At 37.3% G+C, this 25,615-nt stretch overlaps 1 protein-coding gene across 2 annotated transcripts in view; it reads left to right on the forward strand.

Annotated features, from left to right (window-relative positions):
* Window positions 1–1,099: 1,099 nt before the first annotated feature.
* The window catches only part of ncs1b (neuronal calcium sensor 1b), a 35,803-nt gene continuing 11,287 nt past the window's right edge, over window positions 1,100–25,615 (forward strand). The window contains exons 1-5 of one of the 2 annotated variants that reach the window (XM_057356213.1): window positions 1,100–1,221; window positions 2,983–3,856; window positions 14,505–14,529; window positions 18,732–18,870; window positions 22,174–22,252. In XM_057356213.1, the coding sequence (XP_057212196.1) occupies window positions 3,793–3,856; window positions 14,505–14,529; window positions 18,732–18,870; window positions 22,174–22,252 (307 nt within the window). In that variant the 5' untranslated portion in view covers window positions 1,100–1,221; window positions 2,983–3,792. Of the gene's footprint in view, window positions 1,222–2,982; window positions 3,857–14,504; window positions 14,530–18,731; window positions 18,871–22,173; window positions 22,253–25,615 lie in introns of those variants that run through there. The other variant, XM_057356214.1, reaches the window with a different exon arrangement.

Here is a 25,615-nt window from a genome sequence, read left to right on the forward strand (position 1 = left end):
TGAGAAATGCTGCACAGGTATGTAGAAAGGACACAGGCATGACACAGAAGGCTTTCAGTCGTTTATCCGGATTCTTATCAGCACTGATCTTATATTCCATGTGACAGACACTTTTATCCAAAGCATGACGGAAAACACAAGCAATCTGCCAACAGCATTTCTAATTCACATTTAATGCCATATGTGCAAAATAAACTGAACATAAACAAGTTTGATGACAAATGGCTACTTTGTGCCTGAATGGCAATCAAAGACAGACATTGGGTGCATTTGTTAATAACTACTGCACATCTAAATGATGCTCTTGGTTCATGTGAAACTGTGAGCTTGATATAGCCAATAACAGATGGTGAAAGAGGCCTGAAATCAGCTGCCAGTGTGCCAAACAAGCACATTGCATGGCAGGGACATCTCCACTGGGTTTTCTATGCATCTCCCTTCTGTCAGCATTAGACTATGGCTTTCCTATAAACATCTCAAATTTGCATAGAACAGTACTGTCGTTCTCAGGATGTTATGAAATATATCTAGCTAGCTAGACCATGCTTGGATATAAAACAGCATCTGCTATTCAAAATCGAATTATTTTGCTTTGCTTTGAATTTAGTCTGTAATAAATTATGTTTCCTCTAATTTGAACTGGTGTAAATTTGTACTTATTTTCTGTAAAAAATAAATAATATCATTATCTGAAAGGACAAAAAGGATTGTGTTTCCATGCCAACAAATCATGTTGCTTTTTATTTTTCAGGTTGCAAAGAAATGAGCTATTAGGGGATGTTAAAAGAACACATCATACTATAAACAGTACAATGTACTCAAAGCAAGTGTTTTTTCTCTTTTTTACATAAGCATAGATTTCAGAGACTTTCTTTTTCTTTCTTTCTTTCTTTCTTTCTTTCTTTCTTTCTTTCTTTCTTTCTTTCTTTCTTTCTTTCTTTCTTTCTTTCTTTCTTTCTTTCTTTCTAACACACTTTTTTAATGAAATCTCGTTCAAGTAGCCAAAATACGCTACCTTGAAGAAACTAAAGGGTTAATGGAGAGTGATAAAAGCAGTTTGTCCAGCCTCTGGAGAGTCTGGGAGAGCAGTGAGTTCTGTCTGAATGAACTCACGCTTACAGAAGCTCAGGGAGTGAATAAGGAAACCCAAACACACCCTGAAAGAGGAGCGATGTGTGCAGTCCATCACTAGGAAACAACCCAAACGCTAAATACGACTCGGTAAGTGTCGTGGAATTTTGACAAAAAGACACAAGAGAATGTGTTTCAGAACAGTGTGACACGTAGCTTGATGGCAGCATGCCCTTAAATTCGTCATGCCGGTTAACGTTAGAGTTTCCATGGATACAGTCAACTATTACATTCACAGCGGACAAACTGCTTGTATAAAAGCGAACGTTTTTGTAATTACATAATGCTTTTATCTTCTTTAGAGATAAGTTTACGTTTACTTTGGTGAATCGCTAACTTGTTACCTGGCAAAATGTGGCCATTTAAAATAGGATATTGACGTTAGTCTAAACAGCCGTAATTTCGTCAGTAAATCGCTAGTTACAGTTCAAACGAGATATGTTTTACACGGTAATACATTTCGTTATGTTCCACCCCCTTGTGGTTACTAGGTTTTAGGATAATACAAAGAATACCATGGTCACTGTAGTGAAAAGTATGGTTAATTTTTAAGGGCAGATCTATCCAGGTTGGAATTTTGTAACAAGGTGTTCATAAGACTTCAAAAAAGAGTTGAAGGACAAATTATGAATATGTACCAACATAATATTACAAACAAAATTGTATACAGAAAAAATAAATAAGGATAAATAAAAAACTTGTAACATGTTTCACTATTTTGTCCCACATCTGACAGTAATTAAAGATGCACAAATACAGCAGTATAGCATATCTGCATGCAGTGTTTAAAGGGACAGTTCAACCAAAAATGAAAAGTCTGTCATGGATGAACAACTCTTGTTCCAAACCTGTATACATTTCTTTGTTTGGTTGAACACAGAGAAAGATATTCAGAAGAATGCTTGTAACCAAACAGTTCTTGGACCCCATTGACTACCGTAGTGCCCCAGAACTGTTTGCTGTCCTACATTCTTCAGTGTTCAACAGAACAAAATATATATATAAAGTAATGATTCCTACTTTGGTAGTCAATGGGCTCCAAGAACTGTTTGGTTACAAGCATTCTTCCACATATCTTTCTCTGTGTTCACCAGAACAAAGTAATTTATACAGATTTGCAACAACTCGAAGGTAAATGATGGCAGAAATTTTATTTTTGGGTGAACTGTCCCTTTAATGGGTTTTACAGGCAGTGAACACACGTTCTACATTCATCTAAATGGTTGTGGTCGATATAAGAAGGTTATTAGCTTTGGTGCAACGAGACTATAATGTAATATTTGGTCTCATAGCTTCAAATGGCTTCTGTGACATGGTTCTTTGTAAAAATGTTTTTATGCTGTGTGCCTTGATTCCAAACATTCTCCCAGAACGTTTTGCTGTCTGTGTATAACAAGATCAGAGGAAGATTTTAGTCTCAGAATTATCAGAAAAGTTCAGCTTTAATGCCTCTGTCATGCTGGTTATTTATTAATTACCTGAGAGCTCATATAGCTCCATTTGAACCTTGTCTGACAACAGAGTTGACAAACATCAGTAGAAAAAAATAAACCAAATACAGAATACTTATTGTAATATGATTTGACTAATTCAGTTTGACCCCACTTCTGAGGATATTGATCCACTTGCAGTGCTGGCAAGAGAACAGTGTATTGTGTCACCCGTACACAGACACGGAGAGAAAATCATTCTCATGAAAGTCAAGTGTGAGAGAGATCTGCATGGAGGGCGTTCGGTCAGCGGTTTTCCCCGGGGCAGTGCTGCTCATCCCTCAAGTCCATCAAGATTGCTGGAGTAAAGGCACTGTTATATTTTAGTGCAGTCGAACCTCATTACTGTTTGTGTCCACAGTGTTTGGAGGTTTCTCTGGACAACCTTACCTTGGCAAGAGAACTGGAGATAAGCAAACAGCAGTTAGGAGATGCTTTGGTTAGACATAAGAAAAAGTGGCATCAGCCGACTGTGACACAAGGAAAATTTATTTTCTCTGGCTTCCACATATCGCTTAATGCGACCAGTGAGGGTGACGAGCAGCCCTGTTCACATACATCTTTCTAATATTTGCCCTCTGAGTCATTATTCACAGTCATTGCTCAATGACATTGCATATCCTGTCACCTGCTACCTGAAACACTTGGACATCTCGGAGGGCGTAAAACAAGGAGTTTATACCTCGTCTATCAAGTCGACAGGAGTGAAGAATCTCCTTTAAGAGTCACTCACAGCTAACAAGACAGGGAGGGAGCAGGAGGCAGAGAAGAGGAGGGTGGGTGGAGAGGCTCAGATCGAATTGGCGCTTAAGTGCGAGCGAACGGGCGAGCTCTCGGAAGCAGCGAATAAGTGTCTATTGTAACCAATGGTCCTTTGAAAAGACCTTTCATTTCCCACTGAAGAATCAAAGCCAACAGGTCAGCATCTGAGCCTCGTACTTCTGCAGATAACAGAACGAATGGCTTCAGTTCAAAGCAACAGTTCAAAAGGACTCGACCGTAATTGAAGATGGATTTGTAAAAGATCTTCAGGGCGAGAGTAGAAGCAACATTTACGATGTATGGATTTTCTTGGGTTTGTTGTCGGTGCTGATCTGTCCATCACTTTGTTGCCTTGGTTGGATCTCTAGCTGACATTTCCCGAACCGGTAAGGGTGAGTGGGTGGAGAACATGGGGAAGTCAAACAGCAAGCTCAAACCAGAAGTGGTGGAGGAATTGACCAGGAAGACATATTGTAAGTAATGCACTTTTTAACATATAAAAATGTATGGGCATTTCCGACGTAATGGATGTGACATTTTTAGTCAAAACTTGAAATATAAATTCTTAAAGCATATATTTATTACAAATATATTGAACCATCTGTTTATATTTTATTAAACCCTAATGATCGAGTACAAACAACAACAAAAAAATCAGTCTTTGCACAAGTTTTAATAGAGAGAAAAATTCTTGTGTTATGGATGTGACAAAAATAGGACGTCTTTGAGAGACAACAGGATTTCTGTGAATTAAAATGTACAATCCAGAAGCAATAACACCCAACAAATAGAGAAGAGATCGCTCTTTATAGAACATAAAATATTTACTGTATTTTGATTTTAATGTGCCCATTTATGAGGGTTATGGACTGTTATGGATGTGATAATTTCGTTATGGATGTGACAATTCACTTACCTGACCATGGAAAGCTATGCTTTAAAAAATATCTTTAAAACTTTGAGAGACTTTAAACAGTTGTGTTAACCACCAAATATTGACCTATCATTATGGTGAAATTCTTTGGTAAAAACTAGAAGGTTCACATTTGCATGGAATTGCCATAAGAAATACTGTTTTTTAACAGTTTGTATTCATCATTGTTTTTTCTTAGTATTCATTTTTACAGTAATACGTGTTACTCTTTCAGTTTCCAATCACTTTTGTCATTTTCTTTTAGCTTTTAAATAAAAAGGACTTGAAAGTTTAGGCTTAGGCTATTAAAAAGCTGATTATTGATTTTTTCTTGTTATCTGACTGGGTCCACCACATGTGTAAATTCCTGTAGCGCAGTGGTAAGAGCATTGCGTTAACAACGCAAGGTTGTGCGTTCGATCCCAAGGATTGCACATGCCTATGTATAAAATGTATAGGATAAAGCAAGTCGCTTTGGATAAAAGCGTCTGCCAAATGCATAAATGTAAATTCGCATCTGATACACGTTTTTTATAAGAAATCTCAATTCACATGACATCGCAAATTGTGATCAGCTGAAGCCTGGAAGTGGTCCTAATCAGAATGTTTTACAAGCCCTCCAATTGGGACACAAGCTTTATGAATATGCAAATTGGCAGGTCTTGAGATCTGCAATCAGGCTGGTGGTTGCCCAGAGACATATCTGAAAGTGGCTTGCTCTCTGCCAGTGAAGGAGATTGGGTTTCCATGGATGCAAAGGATATATATGTTAACACATGAGCTGGCTCTCTATTCTTAAACTAGTACAGTCAGAAGACAACAGTATCTCTAAGGGCACGAATCACTTTAATCCGTTAGTAACTATGGTGGCCTGGCTACAACGAAGCTTAAATTGATCATGTCAACACAAGTATTTTGATGTTACTGTATGCATAAAGATTTTTAAAGGGACAGTTCAACCAAAAATTTTAATTCTTTCATTGTTTATTCACCCTCATGTCATTTCAAACCTGTATGACTTTCTTCTGTAGAACACAGAAGAAGATATTTTGATGAGTGTTGGTGACTGAACAACGGCGACCCATTCACTTCTGTTGTAAATGCAGGTGAATGATACTGCCGGCGCCGTTGTTCGGTTACCAACATTCTTCAAAATATCTTCTTTTGTGTTCTGCAGAAGAAAGTCATACAGGTTTGAAATGACAAGAGGGGGAGTTAATGACAGAATTTTCATTTTTGGGTGAACTGTCCCTTTAAGAGAGAACTGTCAACTGATAACTTGATCAATGATCACTATATGTTAGATTATTTAAAAACAAGTTTTTGGTTTAGAAATCATCAGAATCATGAAATCGTTCAAGACAATGAGCAAATAATGTTTTTGTTAAAACACATTGAACACAGTAATGTAGGCTGTGCTGCTTTGAAGTCATGCAGATATAGAATGGGAACTGACAGCGAATGGCTTCCTAATAATGGTGTGTGCTGTGCGTTGAGATCTGTGGTGGGCGCTACATGGAAAGTGCTGGGCAGAAAATTGCAGCCTGTAGGAAAATGTGCCTCCGTGCTGGGATGGGCTCCATGACCCTGTCATTCTTCCCATTTCTTTCCTCCTTTCGTTTTTTTTCTCTCTTGTGCTCTGTTTCAATCCATCTCTTCCATTTTATAATAGAGCCAATACTGTAAAAGGTCTTATCAGTTCTCCTTTGCAAGGTAGTACATTGCATTTCTCCCTCTGTAGTCCTCCACCTTCCCCTCTCTCTTTCTTCTCAGCAGTTCTTTATCTTTTCTCTCCTTTGTTTTTTTCCTCATCCCCATTTGTAACCTTTATCAGCTTCTCCTTTCATTGCGCCATGTCTTTCAACTCTTCATGAGCTCAAGCGTGTAGCTAAAAATGATGTTTTTCTAACAGTAAAAGGAAAGTCGTCAGCTGCATATTTTTAGGTTTGCAATGCCAGCTTGATATTTTTCCGCGACTCCAGTATGATCTCTATAAGGGACGTTTGAAGGAAAAGTCTGAAATTTAAAATCAGCTTTTCGTGTATTTGTTCTTGCAGTGTATGCTCTCCAGGAACAAATATTTTAGGGAGAACAAATAGTTCGTTTTCAGTGATATTGATATTGTCATTGAGATATTTTTCATTTGCTAAATGTAATTTAGTCTTAAAAAAGTGCCAAACTGGTTTGGTTTATATGGATGTATTGTTAAATTGTTTTCTGTACTGATTTTTAAACGTATTTTTAAAATATGTCAAATTACAGAAAAAGACTGCAATTTTACAAGAAAAAAACTAGAAAAAACATGCAATTTTATGTGAGTTTCCATGTGGCATTTTTCTGCCGCCCCAGCTGCCAGAAATTATCAGTTTTTATGGGATTTTTTTTACAGTGAAGTACAGTAAAAACTACAAAATTACAGAAAAAACGTACATTTATCCAGATTTCTTTTATTTTATGGTATATTCTGGCGCCCCCTCTGTCAGAAAATGTCCTTTTACTTTTTACAATGAAACGGTAAAAACGGTCAAATTCTACAGAAAGACTGTAACATGAAGCACTTAATTTTATGTGAAAAATGTTATTTTACTGTATTTTTCTGGTGCCTTACAGTGCAGGTTGAGTTATACAGTTTTGTTATGATAAAATGTGTAGCGTTTCTTGTCTAATCAAATATATAAAACATATAAAATATGATATCCAAAAAGAAAAGTTTCACGTAGACTGTGTTGAATAAAATTATTAGTATATGCATTGCCGTCTCTCTGATGGTTTGATTCAGTCTATGGTCACGGCCACCGTATCTTGTATGTGTTTATGTGAATTAAAGGACGGCTTAACTTGTTTAACAGCTGTGGAGGATGTGCTGCTGTATATGTTTATTTCTCATGAGTGGGATACATGATTGAGTTTCACATGTGGTGTAGAGCAAATGGAAGCGTGTACATACTAGATTTTTCATATAGGCAGTAGGGGTGTAACGGTACGCGTATTCGTACCGAACCGTCACGAGCTGTCGAGGGGAAAATTCCAAAATGAAGTTATCATTCCTATGCCCTACTCCCTTCGAAGGGCAGAGCCCTTGTAGTTTAGACTTTGGAGTGAGCAGGGCATTTGCGTGCCATTATGTAGACGTTTGGAATGCACTGGGCAAAGTAAGCAACGTAATTTCCTCATTATCTTCAGCTGGCATGTTCCTGTGACAGATGTCGCTGTTTTAATGGCATAACTTAAGCATTAAACCTAACTGTTTGCAAATAAACATACATTTTATATTTTAAAAAGTTTTTAAAATATGCTATATAATATATAAACACAAATATATATAAAAAACTTTTCAAAATATAAAATGTATTGTTTATTTGCAAACAGGTTTTATGCCATTAAAACAGCGACATCTGCTGACGGACAAAATGGTGCATTGTCACGTGAACATGCCAGCTGAAGATAATGAGGAAATTAGGTCACTTCCTTTCTTTGCCAAGTGCATTCCAAACGTCTACATAATGCACACAAATGCCTTGTTCACTCCAAAGTCTAAACTCCAAGGGCGCTGCCCTTCGAAGGGAGTAGGGCATAGGAATGATGACTATATTTGGAATGTAGCCTGTGATGGTTCGGTACGAATACACGTACCGTTACACCCCTAATAGGCAGATTTCTCCCTGTCCTCAGTGTTCTCTTCTGCCAGGAAGACCCTGATCAAAAGCTTCCCATCCTTGCCTATTCAGAGCGTGGTGAAACCGATTTGTCATGGCATTTAACTAAAATTTATGGGGAATCTCTCTTCTGCTGTTATGTAACATTGGATGATGGCATTTTCATTTTTATAGCAATTGTCGTTGGATTATTTAATGGAGGTCATATCTCTTGGTATTGATCGAAGCTGCTATACCAGCTCTTTAGCTTCAAAGCAGTACAAGGCCAGGCATTGAAGGCCTGAATGATTTAATAAGGCAAATTTAAATAAAGAGGTTGAAGGTTCAATGGTATCAATGTGTGAAGTATTTGGCCACAGCAGCGATTATTCTTTTGAAGAGAGTGCTATCCACTTGAGTAGAGGAGGTACATAAAAGTTGCGCCCTTTCTGTTATTTTCCCATTTGGCAGATTTGCATACAATTGACATTTATGTTCCCGTCTGAGTTTAGTGGCCATATAGTCCAAATGCAATAAAGTCATTTTGCTTCCAGCATAGAAGTGTGAAGTCTTAATTGCTTAGATATTGTGCTGTGACTGACTCTCACTGTCTGTATGTCTGCAGGGTCAGTCATTTCCCTCCTGTCACGCTTTTCCGAATCACTTTTTCCAAAGCTTGAAGTACTAATGATTTGTTTACCACCGATCCCCTTCAACAATGATTTCCGGTGCCTTTGCAATGAGGCGCATCACAATATCAGAAAACAATCTCGCCACTGTGTGATTTTTAAGCAATTGGTGATCCTAATACAAACAGAGCTTGGCTACGGGAGCAAAAAAGTCATTCATAGAATTTTGGCAGTGTTGTTCGCATGAAAAGCCAGCTAGAAGATTTCCTTCTAGCAGAGAGTTGAAAAATGCAACCTGATGCTGTTCTGTTGCATATTGGTCTTGGTCTCGAAACCATTTTCTACAGGCTTGGTCTCGATTGCATTTGGTCTCGGTCCTGTCTTGGCCTCAGGCTTACTTTGTTGCTGGTGCATTGTCTGATTTATTTGTTAGCATCATTATTTGATCGAATGTAGAACTTTCTGCATCAAATGCAATTAATAACTTATTGGACTTCTTTTGAAACTGTTTTGGCGAGTCAGAAATCTGTTAAATATTTGAACAAAATGAATACAAATGACTACAAAATTCAAGAGATGATTAAAAAGGACTAGGGTTAAGGTTATGTGGATCTTTCAAGTTAATTTGAGGAGTGCTGGTCTGGTCTTGGTCTTGACTCGCTCTTGCCCTGCCTTGGTCTTGTCTTGGTCTCAACACTCTTGGATGGTCTTGATCTTGGTTTAGGTGGTCTTGACAACAACACTAGCAATATACATGTTGCTGTAACTTTAACCATATTTGTATGTCATATTTATGCCATGTGTGAACTGGGACATCATGTATTTACCCTCATGTCGATCAAAACCTTTCAAAAATGACATGGATGTGGGTTAACCCGAGTAAACAATGAACAAATTTGCATAGATGTAAGAAGTCTGCAGTCAAAGAGTTTGACGCACGTAATGTGTTGTGATGTGATGTGGGCTCATGATTATCTTCTCTGTGGAAAGACGTGTTGTCAAATTGGACAAACTCTGAAAGGAACAGCTTTCCTTCAGTTTCCTTCTCTCCAGCACATTTGTTCAGAGAGGGTGTGTTTGGTGCTGATGTGGAAATGGTAGCAATTGGGAAAGCTGTTGTATGAGCATGTGTGAACAATGGGATGTGTTTAACGGAAATATATTTTTTTTACTGGCTGTACTGCAAAACATTTTTTAAATCTACAAACAAATTAGACTAAGTGAAAAGCAAGGCACACCAGGGCATAGTTAGAACAGGGTAAATAAACAAAGAACTTAAAAAAATGAAACTTTACAGTATTAAAGAATTGATGTGTTAATTTAAACAGTCTGACGTACAGTAGCAACCAATGGCATGAATTTGTAGCAGGACTGTCTGCATGCCCAACAAATGGCAGATAGCAGGAGTTTTGTGGACAAAAATATTTTTGGAATATGGTTCTAGATGGAAGATGATTGTAAAGGATGCAAGGAGTTCTCTCTTAATCCCCCTCTGTTTTTCCTCAAACACAACATTCTCTATGGAGATTTTAATTTGACATGCTGAAGGTGGACTATTATGGAGGACTAAACCTGCAAAAATTATAAATAAATGAATGTATAAATAAATAAATATATAAACGAATAAATGTAATAATATGAAAATAAATACAGGAATGAATGGTTTGATAAAACAAAATAATTCGTTTTAGCTATTATTGATCTTAGCTTTAACTTTTCTTTTCATTTTTTAAATTGATTTATTATTTTTTGTGTCCATTTTTAATTATTTTTTATTATTATTATTTTTTATTTTTAGATTATTTTATTTATCATTTCCTTTTATTTTTACATTTATTTATTTATACGTTTATTTATTTTTATATTTATTTATTATCGCATGTATTTATTTCCACTTTTATTTATTTATTCTTGTATTTATTCTTACTTTTCTGTGTCTTGTATGATAATTAGATGGGTTGGTCTTGCCTACTATTGGTTCAGCGTAGATTGAAGCGTTTGATCGATTACTCTTGACTTGTTTTGGACTAACGTCACGTCACTCACTGATCGTTTGCTTCGTGTATAACGTTAAGTAACTATGGCGGGCGCACAATTAGCTAGAGAGTTACAGCATTTAGCCAATGAAGTCGATAACCATGCATCAAATGACTATGTGTCATTTAGATTAGATGCATTTATTGATGATTTATTACAGATTGACGGCGAGATAAATGACAAAGTTCTCCCTCAGTTGTTAGCCTCTTTGCAGCACATTCAAAGTCTGTGCGAGTCAGAGGGTGCTATGGTGGCGTTACAGTTCAACTGGTGAAAATCATAAAGCACAAAATGTAATAAGGTTTAACTACACAGATGAGCTTGTAAACCGAAGTCGCAAGCTAACGCTTTGTCAAAGTGATAGTTATAAGCAGCCTTTCGGTTAGAAAAAGCGTAAAGATTTAATGTAACATGATGTAACATAATGTAAATGAATTGAGACATAGTGAACTTAAGTCACAAGTTAACACGGTAGTAATGAGCATCGTTCTTTCACTACAGGGGCCATCAAATGGAAACCATTCCTTCTAAAAAGACGTGGTTACTAAACGGTACTCGTAAACTACATTCCATAAGAGATAAATAACACAGAGGTCACAAGTTAAAACGGGCATATTCCCTTGATTCATCCAGCTGCATATTGTTGTGTGACATCTTGATATTATTGCAAAGATCCGCAGCAGCTAGCATTGCGAAATAGCTTAGTGTGATTGTTACCGTAGTGACACGCTGCCTCACTTTATTGTATGGGTACGAATCCCGTGTCAAATCGCTTTATTTATTTTTTCACCTCGCTTCAGCCGTTACGGGCGATCATACCAATAATTTGCAATCTTAACAAGAATGTCAAAATCATGTAACAAGAAAGTCTGTGTTTATTAGACATCTTAATATCAAGTCGTCTTGTGCTTTCAGAATCGACGAATCTGCTGAGGTCGTTCATGCACCTCTTTGGCAGAGGACCTGTAACCGGAACTTGGTCACCACCTTAGCACCCCCTGACTCGCACAGATTTTGAAGAACTTTGTCATTTATCTCTCCGTCAATCTGTAATAAATCCTCAATAAGTGCATCTAATCTGAATGACACATAGTCATTTGATGCATGGTTATCGACTTCATTGGCTAAATGCTGTAACTCTCTAGCTAATTGTGCGCACGCCATAAACGTTATACACGAAGCAAACGATCAGTGAGTGACGTGACGTTAGTCCAAAACAAGTCAAGAGTAATCGATCAAACGCTTCAATCTACGCTGAACCAATAGTAGGCAAGACCAACCCATCTAATTATCATACAAGACACAGAAAAGTAAGAATAAATACAAGAATAAATAAATAAAAGTGGAAATAAATACATGCGATAATAAATAAATATAAAAATAAATAAACGTATAAATAAATAAATGTAAAAATAAAAGGAAATGATAAATAAAATAATCTAAAAATAAAAAATAATAATAATTAAAAATAATTAAAAATGGACACAAAAAATAATAAATCAATTTAAAAAATGAAAAGAAAAGTTAAAGCTAAGATCAATAATAGCTAAAACGAATTATTTTGTTTTATCAAACCATTCATTCCTGTATTTATTTTCATATTATTACATTTATTCGTTTATATATTTATTTATTTATACATTCATTTATTTATAATTTTTGCAGGTTTAGTCCTCCATAGACTATAGACTCGATCACTCACTTACGATGCTTCTCTTGATAGATTGTGATAGATTTACTGCACTGCACAAACAGCTACTTCACCGTTCCAGATTATCAATTTCCAAAGCAACCAAGTGTCTAGACAAATAGTGAAGTGACAGTGTGGAAGCTCCAAACTAAACCCATGCCGGGCTGTTTTGTACATCCTGTGCTTACTAGGTGCTGTATATCTTCTAGTGATTGTTCCCATATTATTTCTAGGTTACTGCTGTTTCCCAGCAACAACAAAACTGTACCACTCCAGCACTTGTGTGGGTACAGTTTCATGTAGTTCCTTATCATTTTTTACCCAAAGTGACATCTGTTGCATGAGCGAACAAAATCCCTGCTCAGTTTGCGAGGTTTCCCACGTTTAAACCCAATCAGTCAAATACGTTTGTCTTCTAAAGTGGTGGGTTGCTCACGGAGAACAGGAAGCAACAGCAGGAGGATTATGCTAATGCAAAACAAGAATTCTCCCCCAGTTCTTGTGTATTTCACAGATCGTAAAACTGTAAGGAAGTCATTGTTAATTATATGTGGTGGATCCTTCCTTTGATATTGTAAATCGCAAAATTGCTGGTTCCTATTCCTGCCTATAGGCACTTTCTGTAAATAGACTTCAACATTTTTCAGTAAATAAGGTAGCCTACATACAGTATAATGTAGGGATGTAACGATTCACTCAGTTCATGATGCGATGCGATTCACGAAACTGATCTCAGAATACATTTTTTTATTACAAAATGAGTTGAGACAAATTAGAAATGAACAAGGGCCCTTTTATTATTTCTCAAATGCTGCAAAATAAAAATGTCTTTTGTGTCAAATAGCAGAACATAATTGCAATTTTAAAACAATTCCAAATCAAATATATTTTTTAAACAAATATCAGCCTATCCACGGTTTTCAAGTTTGCAGTAAACACAGCGGCCCCTGCTGTTCAAAACATGTATTGCGATTCATTTAACATCTCAACTGACTTAAATACATTTTTAATAAAATTTCATGGCTCACTGTGAGTCGTTACATCTATTTAATTTTGAATTTTATGTTGGAAACTACTTGTTAAGTTAATTATGTTAGATAATTAAATTTAGCATCGTTCTCTCAGAGGAAGTCCACTTGTTTGTTTTTTCCACACAATGGACCTATTATCACGCTTATTGATTTTTTCAGGATGTTACAGGTCAGGTAATATACAGTAGATAGGAGAATCGTGTACTGTATTGTTTGGGGATTTGTTGTTCTTGGTCTAAATCTGTAAATTACCAGCTTGCTTCTTTCACCAATTGTTTTGGAGAGTTAATAAACCACAATGTATTTCTTATCTTGTGGCCCACCTCTTTTCATTGATCCACTCTCTCTTTTTATTCTCTACCTTATTTTCACTTAAAGGGATAGTTCACCCAAAACACAATTTATTCACCCTCATATTATTAAACACCTGTATAAGACTCTTTCTTCTGTGGGAGACTCAAGAAGATATTTTGAGAAATGTCTCTGGTTTTGTGTCCATACAATAGAAGTCACTGGAGGCCAGTGTTGTTTTGTTACAAATATTCTTCTGAATATCTTCTTTAGTGTTCCGCAGAAGAATGTTTTTTTTTCCGGATAATCTATCAAGCAAAATCACCACTTATTACTGCAAAGTTTTCTTTGTTCAGTGAGTTAATAATCTGGACTTGCAGTGAAGTGTTTGTAGGCAAGGTTATTTAGTTTACTAAACTTAAAACTTTGAAAATGTTTCTGTTCATTGAAATCAAATCAAATATTTACCCAAAAATTGTTGGAAAAACTTAACTAAAGGAAAAATTTAAATGCCTCAAAAATAACATATACATAAAAAATAAACAAATAAATTATAAAATGACAAAAGCTTTAACTAAAATTAACATAATAATGAAAATCTAAAAATAAAAGCTAATTTCAAATATTATAAAACTAAAATCAAAACTATAATAACTCTGCTTGTAGGTACAAACATTGTTGGACTGCCCCTGTAATAAGCCTGCTGCAGATAGAAGTGATAAATTATTTCTAAATATTTTAAAATTAAGCTGTAAAATGTGTTGACATTAAGGGAGGCACACTGAATGAAAAGTAGCAATCTGTCTGACAATGTGGCACCATTTGCATGAGAAACGTTAATTTTGCTTCATAATTGAATAACATTTCAATAACTTGTATCCCCGTTTTCCTACAGTTACAGAGAAAGAGGTTCAGCAATGGTAAGTCTGTCTGTCTGTTTCTCTCTCTCTCTCTCACTCGCCTGTATTGTGTGACGCTGTCTGTTTCCTCCTCTTCCTTCTCCGTTGTCTGTTTTGGCATACTGAGTACAGCATGTGTTACCTCCATCTGTTTTGGCCACTCAACACAGCACTCTTTCCTCTCATTTTTTATGTCTGTGCTTCCTTGGGGATAAAAAAATTCAGTTCCTACCCTGAAACACACACATTTGCCAGTCATGCTATAGACTAGCTGTGCATTAACTGCTACTATCCTGTTCCCAAACGTCAGGTAGAAGTAGCTGTAAAATACATGAAGACTGTTGATGTAATAATAGCATTTTTGTTTGAAGCCATAGATGTGTGCAGTAAAACATGGTGAAAAAGGACGGTTGGTGGGAAATTTCATCCAAAAATAATCTGTCATTATTTAGTTACTCTCATATCTATAAAACCTGCATGACTTGCTCTTTTTCCATACAAAAAAAAAGATAAGTGGCCGAGGCTGATTCTCAGGACGAGATTTTTAGTGAATAAAATTTTTTAGTCTGTTCCTCACACAATGCTATCATTTAGCTTTAGAAAACTCATAATGAAGTGCATATGGGTGACTTTTATTATGCTTAGAGTTCTGATCCCCATATATTGTATTCAATATAACAAAGAGAGTTGAATATTAATATTTGTGGACTTTCTTGTAACTCATAACTCAACATTGAATTCAAGAGTTCCTCAAAACCTTACCAAAAGTCTCAAGAGCCTTTATTATAGTATAGGCTTGTGTAGTTTGGCAGACCTTGCTGAACGCCAGTCTATGACTGATTCAAAGCGTTGGCACCTTTGCTGGCATGTCCAAGGTCAGTCTAGCACTGGCACTGCGCCCTTGGGTGCTTGCCAGGCTAAATTGTTGACTCATTTCTGCTGCGGCTGGCAGACATTAAACCAGCCATAGAGGACGTGCATGTGGATCTGCAGTGAGACGTGAACTAGGTGCATTTTGGGTAAATGTACTGAATTCTGTGAATGTGAGCAAATGCGTAAAAAGTATACACATTCATCATATCTCATTTTATATGAGTCTAATATTTATGTCTTCAAATCTCAGTTTGTCAAGAGCTAAAACGTAATGAAACTGAAATCATATCAGGGATAGGCAGAATTGCATTCTCATTGGCATAGGCTACACCAACGTCCTCTTATCCTGGACCCAGACATTATGTCGCTGGTAAATTCATACCCATCTGTACTAAAATCCCTATAGCATTGACCAGGGGTTTGATTTGCTACATGCATTTAAATGGCTGTTTTAATATGTACTGATGTGCATTGATCAGCTAGCTACTTTATATTGAAGCTTGCCAGCTCAGAGTTTGAATTAATGACTGTGCATAGGTTAACCAACAGCCTGGGGAGCAACACTTCAACAGAGGGCCAATTCATTTAGTCATTTGTCATTGGCTGCAGGAGATGTACTGTGTGTGCCCACCATCACAATGAACGATTTTGAATGTATTTAAATTTATTGCAATCTGCAAATTGCCGCAGGATTGAAAATCGTTTATCAGAACTCTTGCTAAACAGAAACACATGTATAAACATGCACACTATACTTCGTTTGGTACCCAAAACCATGACTTGTTTAGGAAGGGCATATTTTGTTGCAATTAGCCCTCAATGGTCTTCCAGAAAATGACTTGTAATCTTAACATGGCATGGCAGTTACCATATGTATTGACCCCTCCCATGTTGAAAGAGAAACAGGCTTTTCGGGGTAATTTTGTTTTCTGTTGACATTTGAATGTCTGTTTTAAAGTAGATGCTCTATTTATTCACACCATATTTGAACTGGAATTGCTTTGCATTTCTCACTTTTCCAAAAACAGCAGGGGTTGCTTTGACAACAGCGGCCCTCTCAAATTAAATCGCAATCAAGGTGGATTAGTGGAAAACGGAATGTGGATACCCCTCTCATTTGCACCATGCTCGCTCTGTTCGTGGTTTAATCCCATGCAGAGTGTGATCCTTCGGTTATGTGTGTGTGCCACTCTTTAATTTGCCAAAATCTACCCTAAAAAGTCAACCGAATAAATGTGAAATTGGTAAACTGTAATCCTAATATGGCTAGAACACACTTGCTTGATTTTCGGGAAATGGCGTACGACCTATTAATATTCATGAACTAGGATGATAAGATGTCTCCCAACTATAAATATATGTTACCTTTCGATATATTAAATCATTTAATGCAAATTGGAAAATATATAGAATAATGCATTGTTTATTACAATATTACAGTATATTGAATAATACATAAGGAATCGCAGCTTTTCATTTTTGGAAAATATGTGTTAAATATAAATTACCAATATAAACATATGAAATATAAATATAAACATGAAAATATATAAATATGTATTATATAAACAATATTTTATAAATTATACATTACATAGTTATATATAGTCATATAAATATTATGTTATTTAAAAATATTATATAAACTAAAATAGGGGCCTAAATGTATTACTTAGTTCACCCCAAAATGACAGTTCTCTCATCATTTGCTCGCCCTCTTGTTATTTAAAACCTGTAGGACTGTCTTTCTTCCGCAGAACACAAAGGAAGATATTTTGAAGAAAGTTGGTAACTGAACAGCACTGGCCCCCATTCACTTCTATTGAATGGACACAAAACCAATGCAAGTGAATGGGGGCCAGTTAACAACATTCTTCAAAATATCTTCTTTTGTGTTCTGCAGAAGAAAGGCAGTCATACAGGTTTGAAATGACAAGAGGGTGTGTAAATGATGACATAATTTTTTTGTGTGAACTATTACTTTAATATGGCATTATATATTTTTGTTTCATAAGGGCTAACATCCCTGTGTTTAGGTTGATGTGTTGGGTTAAGACGTCAAAGGTTCTTGAGGGCTTGCCGACAGGCAGCAAACACTCTCCCTCCCAACCCAAACCACCTACAAACGCTTTTTCAGTGATTGAATCAAGCATGATTCATACCTACAGAGAACATTTTCTTCTTTGGTTTACTTGTTCCGGTTTCAGCTGTAAAAATAGCCCAATTGATTTGCGAATCATCAGTTTGCTTGTCTGAGTGTTTTCTTTTCCGGCCGGTGTGACGTAATGGGGCAATTGTTGAGACATTACACAGTTGGCATTGCACCACATGCAGCCAGATGATGGCGTCATAAAGCCACAGGAGGTTATACAAACTCCTGACCCCTTGAGGATACTTGCGTGTGTGTTTTCGTAGCAGATGATATCTGTGAGTGTTTTGTGTAGTTTCTCTGGTTTTCACAACTTTGAGAGACCTTAAAGCTAAAGTGTGTCTGGGTTTAAATATTAATTTGAAAGTTTCTCAAGACACTTGTATGCCGATTTCCCCATTTGAAACATTGCTTTGTTTGTTTCCTTTGCTTTATCGATAATGGGGCACACATACCAGTCAAACAGAATTAAAGTTGGATTGACTAGTTTTTTGAGTGACATGGTTACTAGGAAGTGTCAGTGTATGGAAAATGGCAACAGCATATGACAGTTTGCAATGACATGATGGTTCATAAATAATGACAGATTAAGTATTTTTTGTGAGGTGATGTGTTTCTTGATGTGTTTCATCACTTTCAATTCATTATGTGGTAGGTCGAGCAGTCTTAACCGTCTGCATCCATTGAACTTGACATCAGTGGTTTCATTTAACATTTTTAACACACTACTCAAAATTACTGCTTGAATGAAAGGTGAGCAAAATGAAATGAATGAAATACGGTTTTCCTTACTTTTCTATTCTTCTGTGTGTGTAATAGTTTAATGCGTTTGTCAATTTAGTTCTCCTGTTGACAAGACAGGGATTGACAAGCATGTCACAATGCAACAGACACTCAATCGTACCACTTTTAGACTCATTCTTGGGTGTGCAAATTGGAATATTGAATAGCTTGGCTCGGTCATGTCATTCTTAATTAACCGCGAGGTATGAGAAGCCGACAGACTTAGCTATGAATTATTTCCACTGGTTTAAAGCAGAGCAGACTTCATAGCTTTTGTAAAGCTGCATGTGCATGGAAATCAGTCAACAGCGTGCTGTACTCACTTGACTACATTCAGATGTTGATAGTGTTTTCTAATATATTTTCTTGAGTGTCTTGATATTATTGTACTATAATATGAATCCATCCTCTCTTTTAGGTACAAGGGCTTTATAAAAGACTGCCCGAGTGGTCAGCTCGATGCTGCAGGTTTCCAGAAGATCTACAAGCAGTTCTTCCCCTTCGGCGACCCCACCAAGTTCGCATCATTTGTCTTCAATGTTTTTGACGAGAACAAGGTAAAATGCACCACTGTTAGTGTGTTGCGTAATTGAATTCTTTAAGGGCCAAAGATTTTTCTATTGTCTTATACAAAGTTTTACATAAGAACACACTTTACTTAGTGAACTACTGCACTTGAGCAGTTTTTACTATTTAATACTAAAGGATTCGTTTTGGAAAATTGAGTACTTGAGAACTGTCAAAACCGAATACTTTCATCGGTTATTCAACTAAATGTGTAATTTGTGTAGTTGGGTAATAACCTTACATAATGAAGCGTTATGTTTTTCTTACCTTAGAATGAGCTATTTCTATCTACATACACCACAGCTCCCCTTACATAGATTTCACCACGTTGTTTCTACAGTAACCATAAACGGACAAACTGCACTACAAAGCATGATTCGTAAATATGTTATCACCTTCGGCAAAGAAGCGAAAACTTGATGACATCTTAGTCCTCTCTCAGCCTCCATAGTGCTTTGAAATGGAGGGGTGGTGTGAACTGTTGGTTGCAATTTGCAACCTCACCTCTAGATGCCGCTAAAGATTACACAATGGTCCTTTAATATCATCAATCATAATAAGAATAGAAAAGAGTGTCAATTGCTTCTTTAAACAGTCTAAAAATACACAGTATGTGAAATACTGATGTTTAAGTCCAGTTTTGACTTGTCTGTTAGGTTCTGACGCTGGATTCATGCATTGGTGTCGCTATATTTTACAGCAGTTATGTATTCTTTATTACGCGGCTCATTAGAATGCTTGATTCTGATTGGCCAGTCGCGACATTTGAAGGTTCGTTATGTAAGGGATAATGTACAGGCAGCTGGTTGTTATCGCAGAAATAAGCCCCGACAGTGTGACATTGTATCACACTGAAGGGGCTTATTTCGCGATAACAGCTGGCTGCTTGTACATTATCCCGCTTATTACACGGCTACTTGCCACATGAGAAAAAACTGGACATGAAATGTGAATTTGAAATCATTTATTACCTCATTTTTACAGAATGTAGACTTTCTGCGAGGAAAAGCCGTTTACTTTCGGTTTTAAGGTACGAAACGACATTCAAATGTCACGAACAGGCAATTTGGTTTAATCATTTGTAAATATAATGTCATATATGTTATAAAAAGACGACCAGCTGTACATTATCCTTTACATGTCTGACCCCTGTTTCTGTCGCCTGGTGTCTACATTTCCATTAGAGCAGTGATCAAAGGACAGACATGAGTCATGGATGACCACATAAAGAGATCATTTGTGACAAAAGTGATTTATGAGTGAATGTTTTTGGGCATTTGAACCAGACACCTGCTCAGGCTGTCTGCGAATGTGTTGGTGGTCGTTGTTGTTGTTTGATGTGTGTATATGTTTCAGCAAAAAATGTGTGTAAAATACTGTAAAAAAGACTGTGAATGTACTGTATATGCATGGGATGTAAAAGGTTAATTTCCTTTTTAATTACCTCTTGTATATTGTACTTGGTTCCAAGTAATGCTTTGGTAAATGGTCTAATTTGGTTATCTGAACGATCTAATGTGATTATAGGAGCCAGTTACCCCCGCCAGACAAGAGCTGTATAGCAGCCAAACTAACATCTGAGACTCAAACACAACTCCCTGTTTATTTATGGGTTCTTTTTGAAAGGCACCACTGTTGTTAGTGAAACACATTAGCCTTGGCCTTTACTTGCTCTTTTCCAACGATCCGTACCATTCTGCAATGTGTTTCACCTCAATTTCACTTTTCCAGCGATCGTTGTTCTGAAGATAGCATCAGTCTTGGTTTGTAAAGAACCGCAGTGATATCCCGCAGAACAATCTCAAAAGTCTGACATTACAGCAAAGGTTAAAGGACCAGGACTCACAATAATGATTGTTCTGACCGCAGATGCCCAGACATCGCTGCCAGGAAATTTTGCTTCAGCATTGACAACAAGACAACATTGATTTAATGCTCAGTGTTAATGTTGCATTTAAATGGTAATTACCCTGTAAATTTCAATGCTTTTACTGGGTCAAGTGGGTCAAATCTTTTTCACATTAGTTTTGTTACAGCATTGAAGTAGCAGGGCTTGACATTAAGCATTGTCATGTGGTTGTCCTTCACTTTTTGAACCAGAGGCTTGTTTTTCCGGCAAATGATGGTGACGAAAACTCCCACCGGAGTAGACGCTATCCTGTTAGAACAAAATGAAAAATGTAGCATTCGTCACCGGAACTTACGACTCGCAAGCGTCATCTGCTGGAAAAACAAGCCTCTGGTTCACATGCATTCCAGAGATGATGGAAGCTAGACATCAACGTTAAAAGCGCTGTCAATATGGATAGTTCTCTTAAACAAACGCATCGATTCGCTTCAGAAGACCTTTGTTAAGGCCACGGTTTACCTAAATTTGTTTTATTTTTAAGTTCTGTGTATTTCGTTTTTTTACTATACAGTAGAGGTATATTTGTCCACATAAATTACTGTAGTATACTATAGTGTTATTTACGACTGGAAAACTCATGATCTCCCTTCATTTTTCTTCTTCCTCATTTGGAACAATTCAGTCGGTATATGTGGCTGCAGGGTGTAGAAATGCTGTGATTTTAAACATGATTCATATACCTACGGAACAGTGACTCATAACATACAGCAGTAGCCACATTGTGGCTTTAAACCTGGCAATGTGTGGTCTGGACTTTTGACCACTTCAAATCATATAATGACATCTTTAGAATAACAAAATTGTTGAACACAGCATTTTTCATTTTTTGTCAGTCAATTGTCTCTCTCAAGCCTCTTGTCAAGTTACTGCATGCGCACTTTTTTTTTTTTTTTATTGTACGCTTTTTGAGTTTTTTAGTAATGCATGAGAAGAAAAAAATAAAATAAAAATAAACACGCACACAAAAAACATGTGCAAATCAAGTGACTAGGCTGAAATCCTGGAACAATGCTTTGATTGGATAATTGTATTCAAAGGGAACTGAATGCTGTCTTTCATTGTTAAAGTTCCTCACGCTCACCTGCTCGATCTGAAGTGAACACATCAAAAGAATTAGTCATCATAATGTGCCTAGACATGAATCACACAAAATCAGGCTATAGAGAATGGATTAGGGTATATAATAAAGATTTTGGAAGCTGTATTATCAATTATACTGTCAAACGTTTAATAGACACATTTAAAAAAGGTGTCACAACTTATTTGTTTTATATTTGGCAGTAGACGGCAATTTCTGTAGCCCCAAGGAAGAACAGAGGGTGGGGAAGAAATAAAAGACACAATTATCTCAATTACTTGATTTTTTCGTCTTTCTTTCTCTCAGGATGGAAGGATTGAGTTCTCCGAGTTCATTCAGGCTCTCTCTGTGACATCACGCGGGACCTTGGATGAAAAGCTTCGCTGTAAGCACTTTTTTGATTACTCAACTCAACTCAACTTTATTTATATAGCGCTTTTACAATTTTCATTGTTACAAAGCAGCTGTACATGAGACACATTGACTACAAGCAAAACAATCAAAGTTGTACCTGCAAAAACAAGAAAAGGTTGAAAACACAGAAGACAGACACACCCACACACAAAACACTCCACACACACAACACGCACCAACACACACAGACACAGAGACACACACACACACACATGCGCACGCACACACACACACACACAACACACACACACACGTACGTACACGGACAAGTACGCACACACGCTCAGTGAGAGCACACATTTAGGATAAAGGAGAGAGAAGCACAGGTCAAATATAACAGACTATAAATTCCTATATGCAATATTAATTAAGTAAAACTTTAAGATTCTAAAGCAGCCCCCCCGGTCAGGCAGATAGTGCAAAAACAGTATGCAAACGGTGGCGAGGAACCCAAAACTCTAATCGAGAAAAAAAACCTCAGGAGAACCCAGGCCCAACCAGGGGATTCCAGTTCCCCTCTGGCAAAAGCTGCTGCCTCTGCACAAGCTCCAGAGAACTTGCACAACAAGGCTAAATAAAATAAATAAACTTAATAATAAAATAAATTATAGTTTAAGATTATCATTAATAATCTAATAGCATTTGAAGTTTTGTGGTGAAGACATGTCAAGAGACCGCGTCCTTCTTTATCCAGCTCTATCATCTCAGCTCTTGTCAGGTCCCCACTTCCCATTCTCCGCTCTACCATCAGGTCAGGCCATGAACTGCATCCTGCTCGCTGTGGTAACCTTGGAACAATGAGACAAGACTGGCTGAGAGTAGAGTACTGTTCTGTACTCTTTGATGCAACAAGTACATCAGTTGTGTTTTTGGTTCCGGTTGATCTAACTAATGCAGCCTAAACCCTCTGAAGATTTATATTATGGAAGAGTAGTGTATGCAAGATTAAAAAGATGCGTCTTTAGTCTAGATTTAAACTGACAGAGTGTGTCTGCCTCCCGGACAGTGCAGGGAAGACTATTCCAAAGTTTAGGCGCTAGATAGGAAAAGGATCTACCACCTGCACTTGATTTTGAAATTCTAGGTATTACCAACTGACAGGACGCCTGAGAGCGTAATGCACGTGAAGGACTGTAATACAAAAGGAGTTCATTCAAGTACTGAGGAGCTAAACCATGTAAGGCTTTATAGGTAATAAGCAAGATTTTAAAGTTAACGCGATGCTTTATAGGTAACCAGTGCAAGGTTGACAGAACCGGGCTAATATGTTCATACTTTTTTGTACGTGTAAGAACTCGAGCTGCCGCGTTTTGGACCAGTTGGAGTTTTTGTAATAAGCCTGCAGGGCAACCACCTAACAGTGCATTACAGTAATCTAGTCTTGATGTCATGAATGCATGAATTAACTTCTCTGCATCTGAGATTGACAGCATATGACGTAGTTTAGATATATTCTTAAAATGGAAAAACGCAATTTTACAGGTGTTGGCGACGTGGCTCTCAAATGACAGATTACTATCGAAGTTGTAAAAGTCCAACTTCGTTAGTTGTAAAAGTCCAAGGAGACGTGTAAGTAACAATGTAACCATGATTTATCCTGAAGTCACAGTACTGTACTCAACATATTACTAAAAATAGCAAATGTTCATCCACCACCAAAGTACCTGTCATCATTAAACAATACAAGACCACAAAATCATAGTCAACAGTGAAATGTTGAGGCATTTATAATGTTAAAGACCACGCCAGTTCAGTTTCATAACTTTAACAGTTAATGAAATCTTGTATCGTTGTCAAACCTTTTATCACTTAAAGTTCAGTTTCCTTAAAGTAATTCATAAAGCATCTTAACCCTTAAAAGAGCTCTTAAGGTCCAAAATTGTTAGGAGTTGCGAGAAGGACTTTTAAGAGAATTAAGAGTTTCTTTAGCAGCAGAGAAAATGGATGAAACACGAAAAGTGAGAAGAAATGTGTTTTGCAATGCATGACAATTTCTATATTACTTTTAAGGTTTATCAAATTTTTTTTCTAGTTATTGTGTTCAACTTTTGTTTTTCTTGGTTTTGGTTTTCTTGTATAGCTGCTTTGATGCAATGCAAATTGTAAAAGCGCTATACAAAAAAAAACTTGAATAGAATGACAGTGAGTTAATAAGACAACACATTAGATTGTATAGGGATCATGCTTGTGAACGATCTCATTAGAGACACGCTAACATCCAAGACAGCGCAGAAATGCCATACGCGAGAAATTAATCACTACATTAACACAATCGTCAACTGCTAAAATGCAATGATGCAGCAGAGATTTGGATCTGTCACAACCTTCTATAAGCAAAATGATCACACAAACAATATAGATGTAGTGCGTCAGTACCGTAAAACAGAAAAAATGACACATAATTTCAATCTAACGGTTTATACTTAAATGCGTCTCGGGTTACTTGGCTGTAACCCTGTTCCCTGAAAAAGCGGTAACGAGATGCTGCGTTTCAAACGCTATGGGAACATTCTTTGTTCAACCGGTTGTGAAGCACGTGTGTCAAACACACCAAGAATTGGCTTTGAATAACCTCGGCAGGTGACGTGGCTAATTACCCCCGCACCTGCAGGTTATAAATACATGTGAAGCGGACGTGACTTCAGGTTCCAACTTTGTCTGAAAGGACGTCCGGGCACGCCTACAGTGCGCCATTGAGGCGCAGCATCTCTTTCCCGCTTTTTCAGGGAAGAGGGTTACAGCCAAGTAACCCGAGATGTTCCCTATCAAAATCTACTCTCGATGCTGCGTTTCAAATGCTATGGGAACAAGAATACCAACGCCAACGCACTGGAAGTGTCTGGACCCCCCAAGGTTGTGTGGTGTGTGTGCACAAGCCGAGAGGAGGCCTCAGACGTCACTCTGGGATGTAGACTCCTGGAGTAGCATGGACATCCAGCCTATAAAATCTGACAAATGTGTGCGGAGAGGACCAACCCGCCACATCACACACTTGCTGCAAGGGGACACCTCTTTCTAAGGCTGTAGAAGATAAACCCCCCCTTGTTGAATGAGCTCTGACTCCTAGAGGTGAAGCTTGACCGCGCGCCTCATAGGCCAGAGCAATAGCATCCCTCACACAATGCGACATCGTTTGCTTGGTGGCAGCCGCCCCCCGGTTGCGGCTCCCATAGCATATGAAAAGCTGCTTCTATATACGCCACTGGCTGGTACGGTGGACGTAATTCCAAAGAGCATGGATCGTTGTGTAATCGTTCCTGCTCCGATGTTGTGAACGGTGGAGGGCAGAAGGCCCCAAGAACAACCGGATGCACGATGGAGAATGGAACTTTGG

Source organism: Triplophysa rosa, linkage group LG17 (assembly GCF_024868665.1).
Source record: "Triplophysa rosa linkage group LG17, Trosa_1v2, whole genome shotgun sequence".
Lineage (NCBI taxonomy): Eukaryota > Metazoa > Chordata > Actinopteri > Cypriniformes > Nemacheilidae > Triplophysa > Triplophysa rosa.